The following is a 24818-nucleotide window of genomic DNA, read 5'->3' on the forward strand; positions in this document are numbered from 1 at the left end:
ATTTACTAACACGCAGCATGGAGAGAGGAGTCTTTTAACTAGAAGTAGAAGCCCGCCGCCAGCTCATCAAAATTCTCCGTCTCCCAAGGTGATTTTTTATATATTGACGTCGCTTACGTCAACTTGGAACGTGCCGCGTCAAATATTTTTTCATATTTCGTCGATTTTACACAGTAAAATTTCGCTATTGTTCTGAAAAAATTTAATTCGATGTCCATATTCCACCACCGCTGCACCCTAACCTAACTTAACCTGACACTATTCTGACATCTGTCAAACGTAACCTCAAAAACTTATTATCCCGTATATATATGTATACAAATATACACCAAAGAGACCTCGAATCGAGACTGTTTATCACGAACAACGTATAAAAAGGTCTAACGATTAAAAATATGAAAAAAGATAATTATATACCCCGCACGCAATATGGCAATTTTAAAATAACCAATATTCTGTCAAACTTAACCTCAAAATTAAACGTTTTTAGAGGAATTCGACGTTAAAAGTGATTATCTTGTGCTCCAACACTGACGTAACATCAATATTGTGACATGTGTCAAACTTAACCTCAAAAAGTGATTGTCCCGTATATATATGTATACAAATATACACCAAAGAGACCTCGAATCAAGACTGTTTATCACGAACAACGTATAAAAAGGTCTAACGATTAAAAATATGAAAAAAGATAATTATATACACCGCACGCAATATGGCAATTTTAAAATAACCAATATTCTGTCAAACTTAACCTCAAAATTAAACGTTTTTAGAGGAATTCGACGTTAAAAGTGATTATCTTGTGCTCCAACACTGACGTAACATCAATATTGTGACATGTGTCAAACTTAACCTCAAAAAGTGATTGTCCCGTATATATATGTATACAAATATACACCAAAGAGACCTCGAATCGAGACTGTTTATCACGAACAACGTATAAAAAGGTCTAACGATTAAAAATATGAAAAAAGATAATTATATACACCGCACGCAATATGGCAATTTTAAAATAACCAATATTCTGTCAAACTTAACCTCAAAAATAAACGTTTTTAGAGGAATTCGACGTTAAAAGTGATTATCTTGTGCTCCAACACTGACGTAACATCAATATTGTGACATGTGTCAAACTTAACCTCAAAAAGTGATTGTCCCGTATATATATGTATACAAATATACACCAAAGAGACCTCGAATCAAGACTGTTTATCACGAACAACGTATAAAAAGGTCTAACGATTAAAAATATGAAAAAAGATAATTATATACCCCGCACGCAATATGGCAATTTTAAAATAACCAATATTCTGTCAAACTTAACCTCAAAATTAAACGTTTTTAGAGGAATTCGACGTTAAAAGTGTTTATCTTGTGCTCCAACACTGACGTAACTTCAATATTGTGACATGTGTCAAACTTAACCTCAAAAAGTGATTGTCCCGTATATATTTTTTGTTTTGTTTAAACTTTTTCAGAACGTTTATGAAAAAATTTGTATTCTTAAACAATATTTAATGTATAAACGTTCTGAAAATGTTTAAATAATACAAAAAAATATATACGGGACAATTACTTTTTAAGGTTAAGTTTGACACATGTCACGATATTAAATTGACGTCAGTGTTGGTGCACAAGATATAATAATTTTCCCTATTAACCTCGAATTCCCCTAAAAGTTTGACAGATGTCAGAATATTGATTATTGTGAAATGGCCTTGAGTGACAATAATTATATTTTTTCAACTTTTAACTTGTTAGACCAATTTTTCGTGATAAATAATCTTGATTCGATAAAGAATTAGTTAAAAATAACAAATAGAAATTGTTACAACTGATTTTTTATCGAAAAAAAAAAAAAAAATTAAAAATAACTTTATATTTATGAAAACGAAATAAACTGGTTTTGAAATACATATGCACAACAAAAAAACGTAATAAAAGCAAAATACTTTACAATTCCACGCCGAATTACTACAAATTAATGAAAGTATGCCCATCGGAGTCACATAACCTTAAAATATTAATTAGAATACGTAGTGACGTCAAAAACATAACCTTGTTTTATTATTAGAAATTGTTGTTTTTCAAATAACATTTTCTACTAATTATTGTTTCATCCACATAAAATGATCACCACAAAATGGCCGAAAAGTATTAAGTAAACATTTCAAAAAGAAGATATTTCATAATTTTGATTTTAGAACGCGAAGAAGACGTTTCGAAATCAAATTTTTCAAAATGGAAAATCGTTAACAAACTAATTTCTTTCAAATATTGGAAGTGTCTATGAAACAGGAGTGTCTACTCCACCGCAAAATAATCAATAAACGAAATAAGAAAAACTATTTAACGATTGGCATATTACAAACTGATTTCAATAACTAAATCATTAAATAATTAAAATTTCGTATATTAATTTTTTTTTGGGGTGTTTTAGGGTGAAGCAATCGCACATTATCCACCACCAGGTCCGTTACGTCCTCCGGATATCAACCCAGCGCATTACATGCACCCGAGTCACGTGATGCAGTATCAACAGTACTTCAGACAACACCAAATACAGCAACAACAACAACAATTGAGGTAAATATCAAACAAAACTCTTGTCGTTGATCAGTTATAAAAAAAAAAATTCGCTTTCCGTAGATCCGGTGGAATGGAAAAAGTGGGAGACGGTCAAGAAGGCGAAGAGGCACCCGTAACTTCGCCGCCGTTGGAATTGAGAAGACCCGGATCGGTGGGACTCGTTCTAACCGGTAGAAGTACCGCAGTACCGCATAGTTTACATTCCCCCCACGATAGAACTACGGGTAAGATCGTATTTTATAAAAAAAATCGAGTTTTTATTTTATTTATCGACGATTTTATTTATATCAGATTCACCGCAAGTCGGTCAAGTTTACAACGTTCATTCTTCGGCGCGCAACAACCCCTACCACCACTCTAACCGTTACTACGATCAAGCGGAACCGCCGCCGGCGCACAGACCTCTAACCAGTCACGGTTCCTTGGCCGCTCTGGGTAGCGATCGCGGTCTCGCTCATATGGCTCCGATAGGCACGCCGGATAGACCGTTGAGCGGACATTCCGCCCTAACGGCTCATATGGGAAGTCTAGGGGATCGAGGAATGACTACACACATCGAGCCGCTTTCTGCGCACGGATTAATCGGCGCCGGATTGGGAGCGGCGGGGAATCTTATGGGAGCCGTCGCTCGACATATAGGAGCGGACGCGCCCGCCAGTCAAAGGGGATTACAAGCGGCGACGCCGCCGCACGCTAGTCAAGTACCACCGCAAGCCGAAAGTTTACTAATGCTGTTAAAGGTAAATATTCCAGTTTATTTAATACAAATATCTATCAATTCGTTTTTTAGCAATATCCGTGTATGTGGCAAGGTCTTTTAGCCCTTAAAAACGATCAAGCGGCCGTGCAGATGTATTTCGTTTCCGGTAATGACGACGTTGCCAAATGTAGTTTACCCAAAAATACCGACGGATCGACGCCCCCTCTCAGAATATTCCAAAGGATGAGGTTGGAGCCACCCCAAGTCGAGGGAGTGGCGAGGAAGATGCAGGTAAGATTATGAACCGTCCCTTAGTTTTCTAATACATAATTTTTTGTATTAAAAGGTAATCGACGCAACGGATATGAAATATCCAAAAAAAAAAGGAGGAAAAACCGATATAAAGAGATAATAAAACGGTTTGGGGGGACATTATACGTGTTGGGGAAAGGATGTAATAAATTTGGCCCCGATATAGGATAGATTCCTATGCAGGGATGGATTTGGAACGGCGGAACCGAACGAAAAGATAGATAAAGAAGCAGAAAGAAGAAAAATAGACAAAAATAATTAGCTGAACTCAAATATAGAAGACCGACAAACGAACGAATAGAAAATTTTAAAGAATCAGTGGAAAATAAGGATAGCAGACCGTAATGGAAGAAATGAGTACAAGAAGGACCCGAAGAAAAAATGTTTTTCATGATCTACCATTTTTAGGACTTGATTTACCTTCTATTGTAAATTTTTTCGTATACAAACTTTTGATAGACGGTTGGAAAGAAGTAGAAGACAAAATTCCACGAAAAGAAAATGAAAAACCGATGAAAAATTGTAGGGAAAGCTATGTAGGACAAGATAAAGACGGAAGACGGTAGAAAATTAATAGGGAATAAAAGAACTAGACTATAAATACCAATTTGAACCGAAGAGATAACTGTATGAACGGAATTAAAGAATTGGGGACGGAAAATGGAATATAGCGAAAGATAAGTACAAAAACCCTCAACGATACCCGAAGGAAAAAGAAGAAGAAACGGTTTTTTCTAATCTACTACCCATTTTTCAACATGAATTCATCTGATTGTTGGTTTTCCATAAACAGATACTTTTGAAAGACAATTGGAAAGAAGTAGAAGACAAAATTCCACGAAAAGAAAATGAAAAACCGATGAAAAATGGTAGGGAAAGCTATGTAGGACAAGATAAAGACCGAAGACGGTAGAAAATTAATAGGAAATGAAAGAACTAGACTATTAATACCAATTTGAACCGAAGAGATAACTGTATGAACGGAATTAAAGAATTGGGGACGGAAAATGGAATATAGCGAAAGATAAGTACAAAAACCCTCAACGATACCCGAAGGAAAAAGAAGAAGAAACGGTTTTTTCTAATCTACTACCCATTTTTCAACATGAATTCATCTGATTGTTGGTTTTCCATAAACAAATACTTTTGAAAGACAATTGGAAAGAAGTAGAAGACAAAATTCCACGAAAAGAAAAAGAAAAACCGATGAAAAATTGTAGGGAAAGCTATGTAGGACAAGATAAAGACCGAAGACGGTAGAAAATTAATAGGAAATAAAAGAACTAGACTATAAATACCAATTTGAACCGAAGAGATAACTGTATGAACGAAATTAAACAATTGGGGACGGAAAATGGAATATAGCGAAAGATAAGTACAAAAACCCTCAACGATACCCGAAGGAAAAAGAAGAAGAAACGGTTTTTTCTAATCTACTACCCATTTTTTCTTTTGTACTCGTATAATTGTCGGTTTTTCGTATACACTAAATTTTCTATTCTATTCCAATGTATCTAATTTATGTATTTATGGTTTTTTCTTTGTAGATGGAAAACGAGCACTGTATGCTATTAGCTTTACCGTGCGGTCACGATCATATGGATGTACTTAAACAGTCTACTAACCTAACCAGCGGTTTTATAACCTATCTACAACAGAAACAGGCGGCCGGAATAGTTAATGTCGCCGCACCCGGTACCACGCAACCAGTAAGTATTCCATTATCGTCAATATTCCTAATAATAACTTCTTTTTTCCGTCTTGAGTCATTCCGAATGTTGTAACTTCTTCTTGAGACCCGCAGTTCCAATTTGAATACCATACCATCTGATATTCTTTCGACTCGATCTCTTCGAACCCATTTCATCAAAATATCTTCGGGATCTATTTCTGTGTTGGATAGGTGACTCCATTTCTTATGAAGACGAGTTTTATCATCAAAAACCGAGTTATTACCATAATCAGCGAACCTTTTAACCCTTCCCATTGACACGCATCTAATTCTCCAGCTGTTTCAGCTCATATTTGATTTTTGATGACATTATTATGTCAAATTGAACTTCTGTAGTAATTAGTCCCAATAAATTGACGTTTTGTGGACACCTGCAGGTGAACCCGGTGGGCAAAAACTGCTCTAGATGGGATTATGTGACGGCTCAGAAGAGCGTCTGCCATAGTAGTCTCGGTAAAACAAAGTTTCTGGTCAACTCGAGCATCCTCAGGGTATGCTTGGAAGCCGAGCTCCAAGTACTCCAAATACGGACCAATTTTGTAGAGTATTAAAATTTTTTTGGTGTCCGAAAGTGCTAATTCAATCACGTGACTATGTTTTTAACCTCAACCAAATCTTGAGCTACAGGATTTGTGAAAACTGCAACCCGGGTCTTTGGTAGTTATAACTCAATCTATTTTGAGGTTAGGTCTTGATATGGACCCACGGATCCTTCTTGAATTCCTAGTTCTTGCGAAGACTTTTTCCTTTGATTGTTTTTAACGTTTACTCCCAAGTTAATTGATATTTTTTTTATTTTCAGCCTGCGTATGTCGTTCACATTTTCCCGTCCTGTGATTTTGTCAATGAGAATTTGAGGCGCATCGCTCCTAGTCTGTTGGAAAGGGTGGCTGATATCGCTCACCTTCTCATAGTTATAACTACGGTGTGATCACTTGTTGTTATCACTATTTATCAAAACGAAAATTGTGACTTTTACCTTAAACTTAATCGATAATATAAATTCGACACTTTTTCTTTCTCAAAAAAAAAAATAAATAAATAAATTCTACATACAAAACTCGTTAAACGTGGAGACGCTATGCCCGTAAAGATTTTTTAAATATACTTAAAAAAAAAAATATTTCACTGTGATTTCTGACAAAATGTTATTACTATTATTAAAAATATGTTAAAAAAATTGAAAAAAAAAACATGCTAAAAAATAACTTACTACCTATTTAAGAGATCTCATATTGAACTTAGTTTATATATAAATATATATATAAAAAAAGAAGAAGAATATGTCTTTATTTGGAAGATCTTTATTTTCGTAAATATCTTGTAAATTTGTTCTATTTATGAAACATCCTTGCAATATTTGTAAAGATGTCCCATAAGATGTACAAGGATTTTTTTCTATTTTATTTTCGTTCTGTTACTTTGAACTTGGGCTGTTCCTCGCACCTTGTTTATTTATTTACACAACGGTAATCTGGTAACTTTTAATCCATCACAGAATATCACCCACTAACTATAAAATTATTTCCGATGATCAATAATTAGTCGGTACCACTACACTAACATACCGTTAAAAAGATTGGTCCTTCGAGCCGGGTATGATCTATTCAAGACTTGGGATAGTGGTAGTAAGTTCGAATAATTTTTTTTGGAATATCATTTTAATTACTACTAAGTTTCCGAACAGGTTATTGTATCAAAATGCTAAATCAAAACTCTATAAAATGTTTTTGATGAATTATGAATATTCTATTCAAACATTTTATGAAATATATCGAGTAGAATTTTTATTTCCAACTTTTTTTCCTCGTTAACCGCTTTCAAAATACTTTTTACTAGTTTTAGTTGATAACATTTACATAATACAATCAGCTCGATAAAAAAATTAGATCTAACTGTGGGAAAAGCTTCCCGTGGACTCCTAAGGGTGCACCGGGACCACTTTGGGAATCACTCCGAGATAATTTCGTGGGTTAAGTTTTGGTAATAAAAATGTTTGATTTTGAAGGAGAAACCGAATTCAAAAAATAATCACAAAATCTGAGCTCAAAGCAAAGCTATTCAACTTGTAGGAGGTAGAAAACTGTTCGGGGGCCTTAATCAAAAGAATATTATGGATCAAATTCAACAAATAATCACAAAAACAGTGCTAAAAGTACAGCTATTGAACTTTAAGGGGTTAGTCTGTTGAAATCCCACATGTAGCAATCAAAATCATCGTAAGACCTCTCTAAATTGCTTAAATGACATATTTGTTACTTAAATACATATTTTTACATTATACTTTTTTTTAAATTCATGAATATTATCACTTTTTTGTTGATTACTGAAGAGCAATTACAAATTAATATTGAAAAACTGTCTTGGATTAAAATGTAACTTTGTATTACTTCGAGCACTTTATTTGAATTCTTTCTACTTCTCCATTACCCTCATTCCCTCCCACGTTTACGTATCGAATTTTATTTTGATTTTTTGTTAATATATTTGTTTCAGTTTACCCACCATTTTAAAGAATCGAGTTCCATAAATAATTTAGCGGTCGAGTTTTTTTTATAAATGAAGTTAAAGTGTTTCTGATTCAGAAAAAATTCGATTCTTTCATATGGTGTAAGGTGGGAGTACTGGGGAATCTTTTATGAGCAACAGCCCGGATTCAAAGAGGTGGCTTTAAAGTTGTAAATATTAAAATTACACGTTACCCATTCTGTAGTTCGAAATATGGCTATTATAAATATTGAAGAAAAAGAAAAACAAACATATAGACATAATATATATATAAATATGTAGCATAACAAATTCAATCATTTTTTTAAATTACATTGTAACATATATGTGAATATTATAGATTTTAGTTTGAGCTTTTTTGATTTATCATCAGTTCTGTACAGTGTATTTTTAGCTGTAAGTATAAGTTAGCTTGATTTAAAAAATGATAATATAGGGAACATTGTGATGTCTATATAATACTGTAAATTTTGTACATATAAAAAAAAATACTGTGTATTGTGAGTATACATTATTATAACTATTACGATAATTTTACATCTTTTTATTTATCCCCTTTCCCTAAATGAAGTCATTAATTACCTACGCCCTTTAACATTCGGAAAATTGAACGAATACCAAATTTTTTGACATTTTATGGAACCAAAAAATATTCTCATTGATAGATTTTTCAACTAAGGATCACTGGCAACTACACTTGGGCTATATAGTAAAAGTACGTAAAGCGAAAAACGTGTTTTCAAACTTTAGATTCTCAACTAAATCTTTTAAATGTTAATAAACAGATTTAGACGAAGATATCAACAAAAACCCGAAGATACTGAACACACAGTTTACACTACCACTTCACCAACACAATTACACTGTATATGTTTATTAAAAAATGAAAATTCAGTACTAATAACATAAATTTGATACTTTATCCTTCGGATTACCCAACAATTGTTGTAATGTATTACTAGATTTATAAACCAATAAAAAAACCCACTCTGTTGAATATTCCTTTCAATTATTTTGTATAAACAGGATTGAAAGATACCAGAGCCGATTTTCCTTGTTATTCATTTTGAGTTTGTTTTTGAGAAAATTTAATATAAAATAGGTAAGTGAAGTTATTAGGTTTTAGTTAAACTTCAGTGTCTAAAGACGATAACTTTGTTGGAAATGTACATACATCAATATTTTAATCAAGTGATGTAAATATATGATATATTACACAAGAAAATTTAGAAATTATACAACAAATATTTAATAACATATAAATCTGTATGATTAAATACCTCCAGTTTAAAACAGAAAAACACGTATCAAAATATATTTGGAACAATACTCAATTAACTACAAAAATTCAATTATTTGGATGAGGATTGTAATTCGTCGAAGCACGTATTCCTAACTTGATCCGATGGTACATAACCCACACGAGAATATATTTCTTTATTACTTTTTGGACCTGGCTTCCATGTAGGTAGGTCGTTAAATGATTGTTGCTGTTTTTCTTTACTTTGTTTCATTTCCTCGTATTCTGTGATATCATCTAACTTTAATTCAATACTTGTCGGCGGTCTTCGTAACATCTTAATAATCTAGCAACGTACAAAACACTGTTTACAAAAATGACTGTAAAGAAATAGACAAAGTAATGATTTGATATTTACAATTTACCGTTCTGTCAAAATTCTACTTTATTTTGGAATTAGATGGCCGTGATATAACATCATTACAGCCAACATGTTAATGTAGTCACATTCAAATTATACATTTTTATATGTAGATTAATTACAAGTTCAAAAAATTCGTTTATCTTTAATGAGAAATTCATACAAATATAACATGTTAAAAGAGAAATAAACTTATAACTGTACGCTGACTGAGTTTTTCATTGCGTAAAAGACAATACCGAAATAAGTGCAAAAGAAGAATGGCATCTTTAGTGCGGCGTTTATGAACTTATTTATAGACGATTCATACTAAATTATACAAAAAGAGAATAGATGAGATACTTGAAAGGTGTATAAAAATGATAATTAAAAAACTTGGAAACCTGGCTGAAATATAAGCTTTATGAAGACAGGCGAAAGTATACAAAGAAGAAGAATTGACGTTTCACTTATCAACAAATATGTCCGCAGCCCGAACGTATGATTATTATTTTTAGGAAATTATTTAGACTCTTGGATGTTAACGTAGCATTATGAAGTTTTACATATAAGTTAAAATACGATAACTTGAAAAATATGGCTGCAGTTTTAAAAAAACGAGCTCTGGCAGAATATAGCCAAACTATACAAGAAACACCTTCAGCTATACCAACGAAAAAGCTTCGTCTGGTCAAGAAACCATTATCCACAACAGGCAAGAACTTTGTAACTTTAGTTAATTTATTAGAAGAATGCAAAACTAGTAATGAAGCTTTAAATCTACTACTTCAAATATCCGATACAGATCTCGAAGCGACCGATATCGCCGAGGTTGTTAAAAAACTCGGCGATCACTTTAAAAATGAAAAAGAATCATCGGTAAGGGTGAAAATTTTATCCTTACTTTACGACATAGGTTTCGAAAATAATTCCGAAATAGTAACAATAATAGACGAAACAATTTCATTGATCAAAAATGATAGTTCTCATAAAGTTATAGCTCAAGGTATGAATACTATATTAAAATTAGGGGGATTGGTAACCGATGCGGCTATAACATTCCATAACAAACTAGTAGAAGTTGCTAAAGTGTACTTGAAAGATACCAGTCACATTGTAAAATCGAAATGTTTAGAAATACTCGGAGTGCATTTTCCCTTAAGTACAAACGAAAATACTGATAAATTAATACATTTAGTTAGATCGTACTTCAATCACGACGACGCACGAGTTAGATGTCAAGCTTTTTCCACTATGTTAACCTTACACGAAAGAAATTTCAAAATCAATCCCAATATTTACGTGGATGTAAGCGAGGCGTTAAAAGATGATTACGAAATCGTTAGATTCGTCGTTTTGAAATTAATTTGGCTTTTGGGAAACACCTATCCGGAAAATGAAATTTTAGTTCCTGGTAGTGAACACGAAATAAGGTTAATCGATGATGCGTTTGGTAAAATTTGTAATGGTGTTACCGATCTATCTATGAATGTTAGAATGCTAGCTGCAAAATTATTAGGTAAGTGTGAGGATTATTTATACATATTTTTTATGTTTTAGATCTATTTCATATAAAATGAATTTAAAATAACAATTTTTATATGAAATAAACTTAAAATGAACACAAACCATCATTAAAACATACAAAAAGGGGTCTAGGAAGTAAACAGTTTTTAAAAAACGTAGTTTAACAATAAATAAATATTTTTTATTGATTATCTGTTGGTATTACAGTTTAAATTGAATTGCTAAAACTATTGTAATATATTTTTAGGGTGCTATATGAAAGTTTTGTCAAATTTTTTCCAACTTCTTAGGGAACAAAAACAAACTTTTTTATTAAAAGTCTTTACTCACCTTATAATCAGAACTGCGGAGAGACTTTTAGTGTCCTAAAGGTAGAGTTGTGTCCCCCATCGTGACAAAATCGGGAATTGAAAGTAACATTTTTCTCGAACTGGTCCAATGTCTAATTTTTCCAAAATCTATCTAAAATTTCATAAAAATTCGTGATTCGAATTTAAATTTTCTTAAACAACTCCATACCAATAGGTTTAAAGGACGAAAAATTGCAATTTAGGTTAGGTCTATTCAATTAGAATGTCAAAATTTCTACCACAGAACTAGAAGTAGCACTGATCGCGCTGTCAATTGTCAAGGTTGTTACAATGTGAAAGGTTGAATAAAACTCGATAAGGAAATGACGTCACAGACGTATGAAGTTTATAGTATAAAATGCAGTTTTTTCGTTGGTTGGTTTTGGATTTTTAAAATTATGTAAAAAATTAGCTCTACTATATCTTCAGTTTAGTTTTTTATCGTTCTCACATACATGTAACACATTCAATTAGAATGTCAAAATTTCTACCACAGAACTAGAAGTAGCTCTGATCGCGCTGTCAATTGTCAAGGTTCTTACTATGTGAAAGGTTGAATAAAACTCGATAAGGAAATGACGTCACTGACGTATGAAGTTTATAGTATAAAATGCAGTTTTTTCGTTGTTTGGTTTTGGATTTTTAAAATGATGTAAAAAATTAGCTCTACTATATCTTCAGTTTAGTTTTTTATCGTTCTCACATACATGTAACACATTCAATTAGAATGTCAAAATTTCTACCACAGAACTAGAAGTAGCTCTGATCGCGCTGTCAATTGTCAAGGTTGTTACAATGTGAAAGGTTGAATAAAACTCAATAAGGAAATGACGTCACTGACGTTTGAAGTTTATAGTATAAAATACAGTTTTTTCGTTGTTTGGTTTTGGATTTTTAAAATTATGTAAAAAATTAGCTCTACTATATCTTCAGTTTAGTTTTTTATCGTTCTCGCATACATGTAACACATTCAATTAGAATCTCAAAATTTCTACCACAGAACTAGAAGTAGCACTGATCGCGCTGTCAATTGTCAAGGTTCTTACTATGTGAAAGGTTGAATTAAACTCAATAAGGAAATGACGTCACTGACGTATGAAGTTTATAGTTTTTTCGTTGTTCGGTTTTGGAGTTTAGTTTTTTATCGTTTTTTTTTTAACTTGTTTCTACAGGTACGATGAAATTGGTGAGCCCGAAATTTTTGTGTCAAACGTTGGATAAAAAATTAATGTCGAATATGAGGAGGAAAAGGACGGCGCACGAACTCGCTTGGGAGAACGTGACTAGCGGCGAATGGGCCAGCGGCAAAAAATGGGCGGACGACGCCCCCAAAGAATTGATAGACGCCGATAGCATCAGCCTGATGAGCAGCGGCGCTTGCGGGGCGTTCGTGCACGGATTAGAAGACGAATATTTGGAGGTTAGATCGGCCGCGGTGGAATCCCTATGCCAATTATCGATAACCAACCCGAATTTCGCCAACATGGCGCTGGATTTTCTGGTCGACATGTTCAACGACGAAATCGAAGACGTCAGACTCAAAGCCATCGACAGTTTGAGGTTAATATCCGAACACATAATTTTAAGAGACGATCAATTAGAGACGATACTAGGAGCCCTCGAAGATTTTTCCCAAGAAGTCCGAGAAGGTTTGCACGGGATGTTGGCGTCGTGCAGAATGTCGACGTCGGCCGGTTTGAAAATGTGCGCCGAAAAATTGTTGGACAACCTGAAGCGGTATCCGCAAGATAAAAGATCGACTTATCGATGTTTGCAGATGATCGGCGTCAAACATCCCGAATTGGTTTTGCCGTTGGTGCCGCAATTTTTGAATATACACCCGTTTTTCGATACCGCCGAGCCGGACGTCGAAAACCCCCAATACATATGCCTCCTTATACTGATTTTGAACGCCGCCAAACGGTCCCGCACCATAGTGCAACTATTGGAGCCGCACACTCTAAAGCACTACCTCTATTTGCGGGACACCATGACTCAGTACGTTCCGGTTCTGAACCCGCCGGACTCCAACTTCGATAACGTCGTCGGGCCCGATCCGACCGTTCCGGAAAGCTTGAATTTCTTGAATAACGTCATCAACAATTTGGATATATCGGATAAGGTGCACGGTTCGTTATTACAAACCGCCAAAGATCATTTGAACAGGCTGAGCGAGATGGACGGCGGCGTGGCGGGCGCGGCGCAATTCACCTCTCTGTACATATCGGCCCAATTGGAAATACACAAAATATTGGAAAAGGGTTTTTGGGCCAATCCGAGCACGTTGGCTACGCAGCAGTCGCACAATTTGAGGACCGGCATAGAAAATTTGTTGCAATTATGTTTGAAGTTGCAATTTTTCTTCGTCGGACTCACCGCCGTCGAACAGTGCTCGGTAAAACAGGTTAGATTGCGAGCTCTGGCTCTGAATTTGGTTTACGTGGTGAAAGGCAGCAACGCCTCGGCCCTGGCGCCTTGCCATCATTTTTTGACGATCGTCGAGGATATGCAGAAAGATTTGGCCGCGTCCGGTTTGCGACCGGACCATTTTACCGGACTCGTTCTGACGGAATTGGCGCAATTGGAGGAACCCAAACCGGGAGCCGTAGCTAGGATACTGATTCCGATATTAACCGAAGCTAAAATGGAGAAAATACCGACGCCGAATATCGATATCAAGATGAGTTCGGCTGTGATATTGGAGCCGAGCAATCGATCTGATACGTCGCTTAAATTTACGGCCGGTTTGATAATGTCGGTGCCGTTCGAGGCCGAGTTGGTGAATTTGATCGATCCCGGTAGGGTGCGTCTTAAAATTAAGTATCCCGATCAGAGGACGCAGATCGTTTTGCCGAGGCCGGCTCACATGAAACCTTTGTCGTGCGATAAATCGGGAAACGGCGACGGCGTCGGTTGTAACGTTAGACTTTTGACATCGGTTTTGATATCTCATCAAGTTTGGTCGGAAGCTTGTGACGTCGAAATCAACGTGGCTCTAGCTATACCGGAAGCTGATATAGGAAAGAAGAAGAATATGGCGGAAGTTAGTCCGACTCTGTTGGATTTGTGTAGGCCTATCAAAGTTGGCGTTGCGCCCAAACCGATCAAGAAAACTTTGTAATTTTCAATGGAAAAATTTCGTTTTCGTAATAAATCGATTTTAATGTTCGGCGTTTCGTATTTTTTTTTTCTCCCGTTATCCTAATTCAAGACGAATAAGTCGTTAAGTTTTGTTAAATTGTCAAAATCAGTCTATTCCCATTTAAAAATGGCCGTCGTGGGGTAAACAAATGCTTTTACCAGGAATTTCAGTGTGATTCTGACACTAATTCCCATTTAAAAATGACCGGTGTGGGGGTAAACAACTGCCTTCGCCGCGAATTTCTGTGTAATTCTGAAACTGATTCTCATTTAAAAATGGCCGACGTGGGGTAAACAAATTATTTTCCTATTAATCTTAGTGTAATTCTGAAACTGATTCTCATATAAAAATGGCCGTCGTGGGATAAACAAATAATTTTCCTGTTAATCTTAGTGTAATTCTGAAACTGATTCTCATATAAAAATGGCCGTCGTGGGATAAACAAATGATTTTCCTGTTAATCTTAGTGTAATTCTGAAACTGATTCTCATATAAAAATGGCCGTCGTGGGATAAACAAATGATTTTCCTGTTAATCTTAGTGTAATTCTGAAACTGATTCTCATACAAAAATGGCCGATGTGGGGTAAACAAGTGCCTTCGCCGCGAATTCCTATGTAATTCTGAAACTGATTCTCATTTAAAAATGGCCGACGTGGGGTAAACAAATGATTTTCCTGTTAATATCAGTGTGATTCTGAAACTAATTCCCATTTAAAAATGACCGGTGTGGGGTAAACAAATTATTTTCCTGTTAATCTTAGTGTAATTCTGAAACTAATTCCCATTTAAAACTGGCCGTCGTGGGGTAAACAAATGATTTTCCTATTAATCTTAGTGTAATTCTGAAACTGATTCCCATTTAAAAATGGCCGTCGTGGGATAAACAAATGATTTTCCTGTTAATCTTAGTGTAATTCTGAAACTGATTCTCATATAAAAATGGCCGTCGTGGGATAAACAAATGATTTTCCTGTTAATCTTAGTGTAATTCTGAAACTGATTCTCATATAAAAATGGCCGACGTGGGGTAAACAAATTATTTTCCTATTAATCTTAGTGTGATTCTGAAACTGATTCCCATTTAAAAATGATCGATGTGGGGTAAACAACTGCCTTCGGCGCGAATTCCTATGTAATTGTGAAACTGATTCTCATTTAAAAATGGCCGACGTGGGGTAAACAAATAGTTTTCCCGTTAATATCAGTGTCGTTCGTGAAACTGACACCAATTTAAAAATAACCGACGTAGAGTAAAAAAAATGTACAAATTTCGTTTTTGCACTAAATGGATTTGTAGTTCAGCGTTTCTTTTTTTTCTCCCATTAACATAATTCAAGACGAATAATTCGTTAAGATGTGATAAATTGTCAAAATCAGTCTATTCCCACTTAAAAATGGCCGCCGTAGGGTAAACAAATGCTTTTACCGGGAATTTCAGTGTGATTCTGACACCAATTCCCATTTAAAAATGACCGGTGTGGGGGTAAACAACTGTGATTCTGAAACTGATTCTCATTTAAAAATGGCCGTCGTGGGATAAACAAATGATTTTCCTGTTAATCTTAGTGTGATTCTGAAACTGATTCCCATTTAAAAATGATCGATGTGGGGTAAACAACTGCCTTCGCCGCGAATTCCTATGTAATTGTGAAACTGATTCTCATTTAAAAATGGCCGACGTGGGGTAAACAAATAGTTTTCCCGTTAATATCAGTGTCGTTCGTGAAACTGACACCAATTTAAAAATAACCGACGTAGAGTAAAAAAAATGTACAAATTTCGTTTTTGCACTAAATGGATTTGTAGTTCAGCGTTTCTTTTTTTTCTCCCATTAACATAATTCAAGACGAATAATTCGTTAAGATGTGATAAATTGTCAAAATCAGTCTATTCCCACTTAAAAATGGCCGCCGTAGGGTAAACAAATGCTTTTACCGGGAATTTCAGTGTGATTCTGACACCAATTCCCATTTAAAAATGACCGGTGTGGGGGTAAACAACTGTGATTCTGAAACTGATTCTCATTTAAAAATGGCCGTCGTGGGATAAACAAATGATTTTCCTGTTAATCTTAGTGTGATTCTGAAACTGATTCCCATTTAAAAATGATCGATGTGGGGTAAACACTGCCTTCGCCGCGAATTTCTGTATGATTCTGAAACTGATTCTCATTTAAAAATGGCCGACGTGGGGTAAACAAATAATTTTCCCGTTAATATCAGTGTCGTTCGTGAAACTGACACCAATTTAAAAATAACCGACGTAGAGTAAAAAAAATGTACAAATTTCGTTTTTGCACTAAATGGATTTGTAGTTCAGCGTTTCTTTTTTTTTCTCTCATTATCCTAATTCAAGACGAATAAATCGTTAAAGTGTGATAAATTGTCAAAATCAGTCTATTCCCACTTAAAAATGGCCGCCGTGGGATAAACAAATGATTTTCCTGTTAATATCAGTGTGATTCTGAAACTAATTCCCATTTAAAAATGGCCGACGTGGGGTAAACAAATTATTTTCCTATTAATCTTAGTGTAATTCTGAAACTGATTCTCATATAAAAATGGCCGTCGTGAGATAAACAAATGATTTTCCTGTTAATCTTAGTGTAATTCTGAAACTGATTCCCATTTAAAAATGGCCGACGTGGGGTAAACAAATAGTTTTCCCGTTAATATCAGTGTCGTTCTTGAAACTGACACCAATTTAAAAATAACCGACGTAGAGTAAAAAAAATGTACAAATTTCGTTTTTGCACTAAATGGATTTGTAGTACAGCGTTTCTTTTTGTTCTCCCATTAACCTAATTCAAGACGAATAATTCGTTAAGATGTGATAAATTGTCAAAATCAGTCTATTCCCACTTAAAAATGGCCGCCGGAGGGGTAAACAAATGATTTTACCGGGAATTTCTTTACGATTCTGAAACTAATTCTCATTTAAAAATGGCCGACGTGGGGTAAACAAATGCTTTTCCCGATAATTGCGTTGCGATTCTGAAACTAATTCTCATTTAAAAATGGCTGCCGTGGGGTAAACAAATGATTTTCCCGTTAATTTCAGTGGTTTGTAAGACTGACACCAATTCAAAAATGGCCGGCGTGGAAAATAAGCAAGATTCAGAGTAAATCTCTTTGCAGAATTATCTTTCTTTGGGGTAATTTTCTTTTCTGCTACCATTGATTTATCATTTTGCAGCTTTTAAAAATATTGAACGCAACAATGGAAGTTAATTTACAAAAGCAAAAACTAACGGTTCTAAATATCTTCAAAACTTACGACTGACTAAATAGATACACAAGAAAAAGTCAATTGTTTACCCCACGTCCATCATTTTGACGTAGATCGGCCATTTCCTTAGATTTTCTGGTATTCATATAAACCAAATCAAAAGTTCTGTCAACTCTGTAGAAATAATCGTTATAACTAATATTCCAAACATCAGTAATTAAAAAAGAAATTTAACTTTTTTAATTATGTGTATACCCCGTTTTTAAACTAGAAGAAGAATTTTAGAAAACCACTAGATACCACTAAAAAGTTACTAGAAAATAATGACTACAAAAAATAATGGTTACAGATAATTTGATTCCACTTAAAAAAGTATTAAAATATCTAATTAACCTGATAATAAAAATTGTATACGGGCCAGGCCACACCTGTATTCCAGCATACTACATATAGAAAGCAATTTGTTGCTAATTTTATCTCGAAAATAATTAAAAATGTACTTTTCTAATTCGATATAGTTTTGGGAGAAATTTAACTATCAGGCAAAATATAATATTTTCATAAATTAAGATCATTTAAAAAAAATTAAAATATTGATTCATAAATAAAAGTTAGGTTAGGTTGTCTACATTTAAAATTTAAAACTAATTCATTTCGAAGATACATTTTATATTATGTACGATATACAATTGATTTATTAATTTATAATACAAAATTAACAATCCAAAAAGTTTATATATAAAAAAAAATTGACTTACTTAACGTTAAAGCCGATTCATGAACTTGACTTTCAAAACATTGAAATGCATAAGTTTGCAGTTGGTGGCTTTTAAACATAAACAACTTTTATTTTTTTCCATCGTCCATTCGTAGCAATAAAAAACAACCAATCACTTCCGTTTGTGTTTGTCCCAATAAAAAAAAAACTGTTATAATCGATGAATACCGGATTACAAACAAAAATATTTCGAGAACAAAAAACAGAACACACGTCAAAAACAATAACAATTTTTTTAGGTTAACGGTAGCAACGTCAAGTTTATAAATAGGATCAAGAGACGTCAAATGTCATCCGCGAACGACAAAGGCAAGAGAAATGTCAAGTTACTTTCCCAGTTTTCCAAAAACTCACTTTTAATTAAAAATATCCCATATTTAAATGATTTTTAACACTTTTTTACGTTTTAGTAGATTTCAAAACGCTCTACACTTTCCTCACCCACTGTAGTTGTACCATAACCGTATTTTACATATTAAACCACTTGACTAATTTATTTTGTAATATCTACTATTTTACTAACGAATTACTAATTAACATTTGAAAAAAAAATAATTAATGATAACTTATTTCCATTTTAATAAAAGTCAAACATGTAATATGATAATGATAATGGTCCATGAACGATCTTTTTCTATAAACTTCTAAATATTTGACCGAATTACTTACACCGCCATCTGTCGGATTAATGCAACACTTATATAGAAACGTATATCAAATAATTTGGAGCAACAGGTTCTTTGTTATCGTCACGTGACTAAAACTTTACTATAAAAGAAAACATTTGCTCATGCGCTATAGATCTGTTTCCATTATACGTCGTTTTAATCGTATGTTATAGCGGCTCTACTAATTCTTGTATAATGAATATTTGTCGGTAGATAGGAGCTCAAATGCATTGTAACATGCGTTCGACTGAGTTAGAGGGAACCGGAATGAAGAATTCATTCTATACACTCGCTTCTCGGTTTAAAATTTGAAGCGGCTTTTCGTTGTCTGGCGAGTCGTCGATTCCCTCACTTCGAAGACGTTGAGTGTTAACTGTGTTGGTTTAAGACGGTTCAGCGAAAGGTTAACGTAATTTTTGTTTATAAACACCGGTATAAAATTCATTTTTTATAACTATGACATTTAAATATTTAATTCGGTGTGAACTTTTGATGTGTTTTTTATTAGTATCGCGTTTAGTGAGATATTGAAATATCCGGGTGGCAGTGAATCAATTTATTAACACTGATGGTATAAAGATTTTTGTGTGGTGTCGACATGTGGTTTTACCATTATTTTATAACGATGGTTTTATTAATTATTGACACCCCAGTTGGATGTTCTAATAGTACAACAGGTAAACTTCCTAATTTTTATTATTATAAATTATCTCGTTATTGAAATATGGAGGCAAAATAACCTTCACTAATAATTTATTAATTAATTAACTTCGTAGTATATTGGAAACTTATTTTTTTTGGAAATTTCACGAGGAAAAATCATTTTATATTTTATACAGACTGACATGGCGTAATCTGTGCCCATAACCTCACAAAATTGAGAAGTTAAACTAAACAGTTAAAAGTTAATTTTAATTCACTATTAATTGTTTCTGCATGAACTACAAGTACAATTTAAGTGTTTTTCAACAAGTAATTTCAATTTTTGATCATATTTCTAGTGATTCTGGGCCGAAATGTTTCTGAAAGTATACTAAACTCGAGTTACAAACAAACGGGTATATCCTGTATTTACAACATTAATATTAATCATTTAAATAGTTATTCTAAAATCTTTTATCGTGTTATCACGATATTTCTATTAAGCTTAATAGAGCGAGTTAGGTAGTAGATGATTACGCACCCACATATTTAGTAGGTCAGGTTAGGTTAGGTACAATCAATGTGAGTGAAACTTATTTATGACTCACTTTTTTTCTAATATTTATAATAGTAAACGTCGCAAGAAATATATTAAGGAGGTTAATATACAGAAAGAAACAACGTCAAAGTAAATTAATTGCCGTTTTTAATTGTGGTATATAAATTTTAATAAAAAAACTTGGCAATTCTGTAAATTATTTCACTATAAAACAAGACAGTTTATTTTAGGTTAAGATATTTAATTAGGCTTTGTAGACCACGTATTTTTGGATTTATTTGAAATTTTATGAGTTAATTAGATTTTATTTTGTTATAAATCTCACAATTACACTACTTTCTATGGGTCATTTTAATATGACGTCACAATCAGCCGCCATATTGTCATTAAAATTATGGTTATATTAATGTTTTGTTTTCGTGTTTTTGAAAAAAAAATATTAATTTTAATAAAAAAAAAACGCTCGAAACAATCAATTCTCACAAATGAAATCAAATCCACCACGACAATATGTCCTACGGCTCAAATCACGACCTATTAAGGACCTATCTGACGCCATATTGGAAAATTTTGACATGTCATTTTAGAAATCACCCATTTAAAATATGTCGGTGATAGATCATCATTTATTTAAAAATATAATAAACATCATACTCTATATTTTAAAATCCATTAACTCATTATTAAATCTACACTATTTTGGTTATAATTGCCTCTATGAATGACGAATGATGTTTAAATGCGTTGTTGTCATGTTTAACATTACTCACGAGATAATTGGAATATTCTAGATCTTTAATACCAGTGTGGTAATTTAGTTAATATAATTGATACTAAACCTTCTACTCTGAGAAGATGAAAGATTACAGCGCTGTCATGTTTTTTATATAAGTTGATAAAATAACTGTTCAGTAATTAAAATTATTGTTATTTATAAATTAATTTTAACGAAATAAATGTAAACAAACAATGATAACTATTTCGACAATGTTGATTTGTCAGCATTGTCAAGTGTTACCAACTCTCTAAATTTAATTTACCTGTCTATCGAGTATTGAGTGTATTTAGGCCTTGTTATCTCGTTCACTATGAAAATAACTGCAAATCACCTTTTTAAAATGAAATTATTTTAATCTTTTCACGTTATTATATAACAAACAGTTTTATTCAGTTATTTCACGTCTAGCTATATTTGATAATAAACCGGAAGATGTGGCAACGGCGCGACTATATGGTAGGTGTAATCGCTCGCGTTCAAACTGAATATGGTGACGTGGCATTATGCAGGTGGCCACTAATCTCGATAAAATTTAATTTCCGAGTTGCAAAAAACTGATGACCACCTACGTGGGATTTGTAATAATGTTTTTGTTTAGCCGATTTTGAACTAAATAAATAATTGCAATCAAAAAGTTTCAATATGAAATTAATAACTCTTCTAGTGGCTGTATTATTAGAATATAATATTTTTTAAAACAAAATGGATGTAAAGTAACCGTCCCTTTAGTTTTATTTGGACAACCGTGTATTTGAGGAACGCGATCCAATTTCTTGTCGTTAAAAGGTGAAATGTGTAGAGTTGTTAGTTTTATCGTGAAGAATACATTAATTTTCAGAAGCCCACGGAGTTACGTAAAAGAATACCGTCGATGAAATTGAATACGAATGAGGAAGGGAATTTTGAAAGTGACCTCTACAATGACACGTTTCGGTGGCACGGGTGTTGGAATATTTGAGTTTTTTTCTCATGTTCAGACAATAAAAATAAAAACTGTTGTTAACTTCATAGTTGTGCTAAAATTACACGATACCATAACCTCTCTTGTTTTATGTCTAAGAATCCATTTAACGGGAATTTTATCAAAAGAAAAAATACACAGATTGGTAAAATTCTCCATTTTGTTATGGAGATGAATTAAATTAAAATAAAACTAATACTAATATATATTAGCTAGCAAAAAATATATTGAAATAAAATTATCAAACAGAGAAAATATTTTCGTACACGACGTAGGTAATAGTAGCCATCTTGTCTGAGATGTCAGGGTCAATTGCTTACATCACAATTTACTTTTAATAGATGGCGTTTTTATCAATCACAGTGAAACGTAGTTGTCGTGCTTTTACTGAATATAACATTATAAAAAATAAAAAAGAAAGCACTCGAAATTGCTGGTTGTTAGGAAGCATACATAATTATCGTAACGCTTGGTACGTGAATACCTGCTTCGCCACTTGAACGGTACGAGATGAGATAATAGATGTTCCGAGTTCGTAGAAAATATACAAAAAAAAAAAAATAATTCCACACGGACTCGTTTTCCTAGAAAGGATATGTAAATAAAAGCCAGTAGGGCAAAAAGATGAGACTCGAATAACCTTGGAAGCAGGTAACTTGGCAGGCAGGCACTTAAATACGGAGGTTGTACTTTGGATTCATATAGATCGAAAAGTTACATATAATAATATTGTATGTATACAGAATGTCCTATTTCAGAGAAATGACGTAATAGCAACACTTATTTTAATAGCTGTAATTTGTACTTAACCTTAAAAAACAACAAATAATTATAGACAAATTAAATTGATATTAGAAAAAAAATTGAATGTCAAAGTTCATAATGAAATACTTATTATTTTAAAAGATATGTCCACTCAATGAATAACTGTATATATTCGAAAATTTTGCAGCTGTCAATTGTCATTTACGTTTTGTGTTATAGGTTGTGACTAAGAGTCCACTCAACGTTATTTAAATGTACATCTTTCTCAACTTTATACTATATTATATACAGTGTGTTGAAAGATCTCTTAAAGTTATTCTATAATATATAATTTAAAACAAATAAATTCACAAATACAAAGTATTTGGGTAAAAAGTCTTAGTGACTTGAAATACGTATATATTTTAGGTACGATTGGGTTTAAATATGTCACAATATGAAATTTTTGATTTTATTTGATCTATTTATTCGACTTTTGGAACTACTGCGCACGCGTACATACGAGGAATCTCCATAATAATAACATAAGGAGCTGAACGTGAAATATTTTCACCAAAAAAATGGCTACCGCAACTCGAAAGACGATCTTTGTAATTAAACTTACCTGTGCATTATAATATGAACTTTTTCTGGATCTAATTGATGAAATTATCATAACACAATCGAAAACAAAACTAAGATAGGAGATATCATTTTGGGATTTAATAATTTCTTTGGTAGGTCTCATAAAACGGGATGTTTTTTGAAATTTGGCAACAGCGCTTTATGTAAATGCTGGTTTCTTATATATACGTGCTTGCGCAAGCGCTTCATCCCAACCCGCTATCTTACTCTATTAGCCTTTTAGAGGAATTATTTTCAATTCTGAAGGTATTGTTAGACCTTACAAAAAATTATTTACAGGACAGAGTAGACAGTACACGAGTAAAATTTTTTAATTATTTACATACATTGGGAATAATCTTCTTTAACGGTACATTTGTTATTAAAAATGTTTTTATTACCACTTTTATGTAGCACACATTAACCATTCGAGGCATACGTACTTAACAATATTTGAATAAATACTTGACACATTCTCCTCGTAACATATGTCAGCAGTCAAATGATTATTGTAAAGTAAATATAAACCCATTTTATAGAACTAGTTGAATTTCTCGTCTTATACAACGTCTTTGTTACAATATAAACAGAACGGTTTTAATGTGAATTACACTGTTAGAAATAGAAAGTTTCATCATTGTTACGCGCTATGGAAGAACGTAAAAAGTAGGAATTCATTCGTTTACGAAATTCTTTAGAACAATAATTGATTATTTTGACAAGATAAACGATTGTATTCAATTAAACAAACAGCTAATTTATATGTAATTAGTCCTTAGTACCTTATTATACGTTTGTTCATCAAAGTATATGTCGAGATTTCACTAATAATCGTTCACAAAAAATAAAATCACTCAATATTTTCATTCACAAGAAATAAATACACTATAATTTAGTTATATTTCTATTCGTAAAGCGTTTTTTTTAATTTCTTGGTTAAGTCTCTCTTCTTCTTTTTTAAAATCAACAATTCTCCTGTAGTTCACCATAGATAAATAGAAAACATAGAGGGATTTTAACACATGTTTAGTGAACTCTATAATATAATACTTTTAATAAAGTTAATTTGTATTAGAAGAAACAGTAGTTTGATTTTCTTTTGTGTTGATTTTAATCTTCTAAAGTAGTAAACTTTGTAGTACATACTTAGTATTACATATATGACTTTTATTTTCATATATAGTTCTTTGAATATTTAGGTTTCTAATACCACGTCATAGAACGAGTATTAGATCACCTCTAAACAATGTTGTCAGATTTTCAAAATAGTCGGTATATCGAGAAAACTAAATTATGTTGAAATTAAATACTTTTAGCAGTGTATTACGTAT

The 24818-nt window shown here is 33.0% G+C and overlaps 3 protein-coding genes and 1 long non-coding RNA gene across 6 annotated transcripts in view; 3 read left to right on the forward strand and 1 right to left on the reverse strand.

The window, feature by feature from the left end:
- LOC130450540 (protein split ends) overlaps positions 1 to 8376 on the forward strand; it is a 72997-nt gene extending 64621 nt beyond the window's left edge. The window contains exons 11-17 of one of the 2 annotated variants that reach the window (XM_056789006.1): positions 17 to 88; positions 2444 to 2589; positions 2653 to 2816; positions 2884 to 3332; positions 3383 to 3583; positions 5152 to 5313; positions 6139 to 8376. In XM_056789006.1, the coding sequence (XP_056644984.1) occupies positions 17 to 88; positions 2444 to 2589; positions 2653 to 2816; positions 2884 to 3332; positions 3383 to 3583; positions 5152 to 5313; positions 6139 to 6267 (1323 nt within the window). In that variant the 3' untranslated portion in view covers positions 6268 to 8376. The remainder of the gene's footprint in view (positions 1 to 16; positions 89 to 2443; positions 2590 to 2652; positions 2817 to 2883; positions 3333 to 3382; positions 3584 to 5151; positions 5314 to 6138) is intronic. The other variant, XM_056789007.1, reaches the window with a different exon arrangement.
- Positions 8377 to 8985: 609 nt separating this feature from the next.
- Positions 8986 to 24470, reverse strand: LOC130450543 (uncharacterized). Of its 2 annotated transcripts, XR_008910584.1 has the most exons (4): positions 24270 to 24470; positions 18492 to 18626; positions 11342 to 11473; positions 8986 to 9464 (listed from the first exon to the last, which is right to left on the reverse strand). It is a non-coding gene; the product is annotated as an uncharacterized LOC130450543 (long non-coding RNA). The 2 variants fall into 2 exon arrangements; XR_008910585.1 differs by lacking the exon at positions 18492 to 18626.
- LOC130450541 (integrator complex subunit 4) lies at positions 9931 to 14529 on the forward strand. Its single transcript, XM_056789008.1, has 2 exons — positions 9931 to 11003; positions 12534 to 14529. The coding sequence occupies exons 1-2, from the start codon at positions 10082 to 10084 to the stop codon at positions 14480 to 14482; spliced, it is 2871 nt and encodes a 956-aa protein (XP_056644986.1). The 5' UTR covers positions 9931 to 10081; the 3' UTR covers positions 14483 to 14529.
- Positions 19314 to 24818, forward strand: part of LOC130450542 (uncharacterized) — a 29607-nt gene continuing 24102 nt past the window's right edge. The window contains exon 1 of the mRNA XM_056789009.1: positions 19314 to 19856. Within this exon, the coding sequence (XP_056644987.1) occupies positions 19778 to 19856 (79 nt within the window). The 5' untranslated portion in view covers positions 19314 to 19777. The remainder of the gene's footprint in view (positions 19857 to 24818) is intronic.

Source organism: Diorhabda sublineata, chromosome 11 (genome assembly GCF_026230105.1).
Source record: "Diorhabda sublineata isolate icDioSubl1.1 chromosome 11, icDioSubl1.1, whole genome shotgun sequence".
Taxonomy (NCBI): Eukaryota; Metazoa; Arthropoda; class Insecta; order Coleoptera; family Chrysomelidae; genus Diorhabda; species Diorhabda sublineata.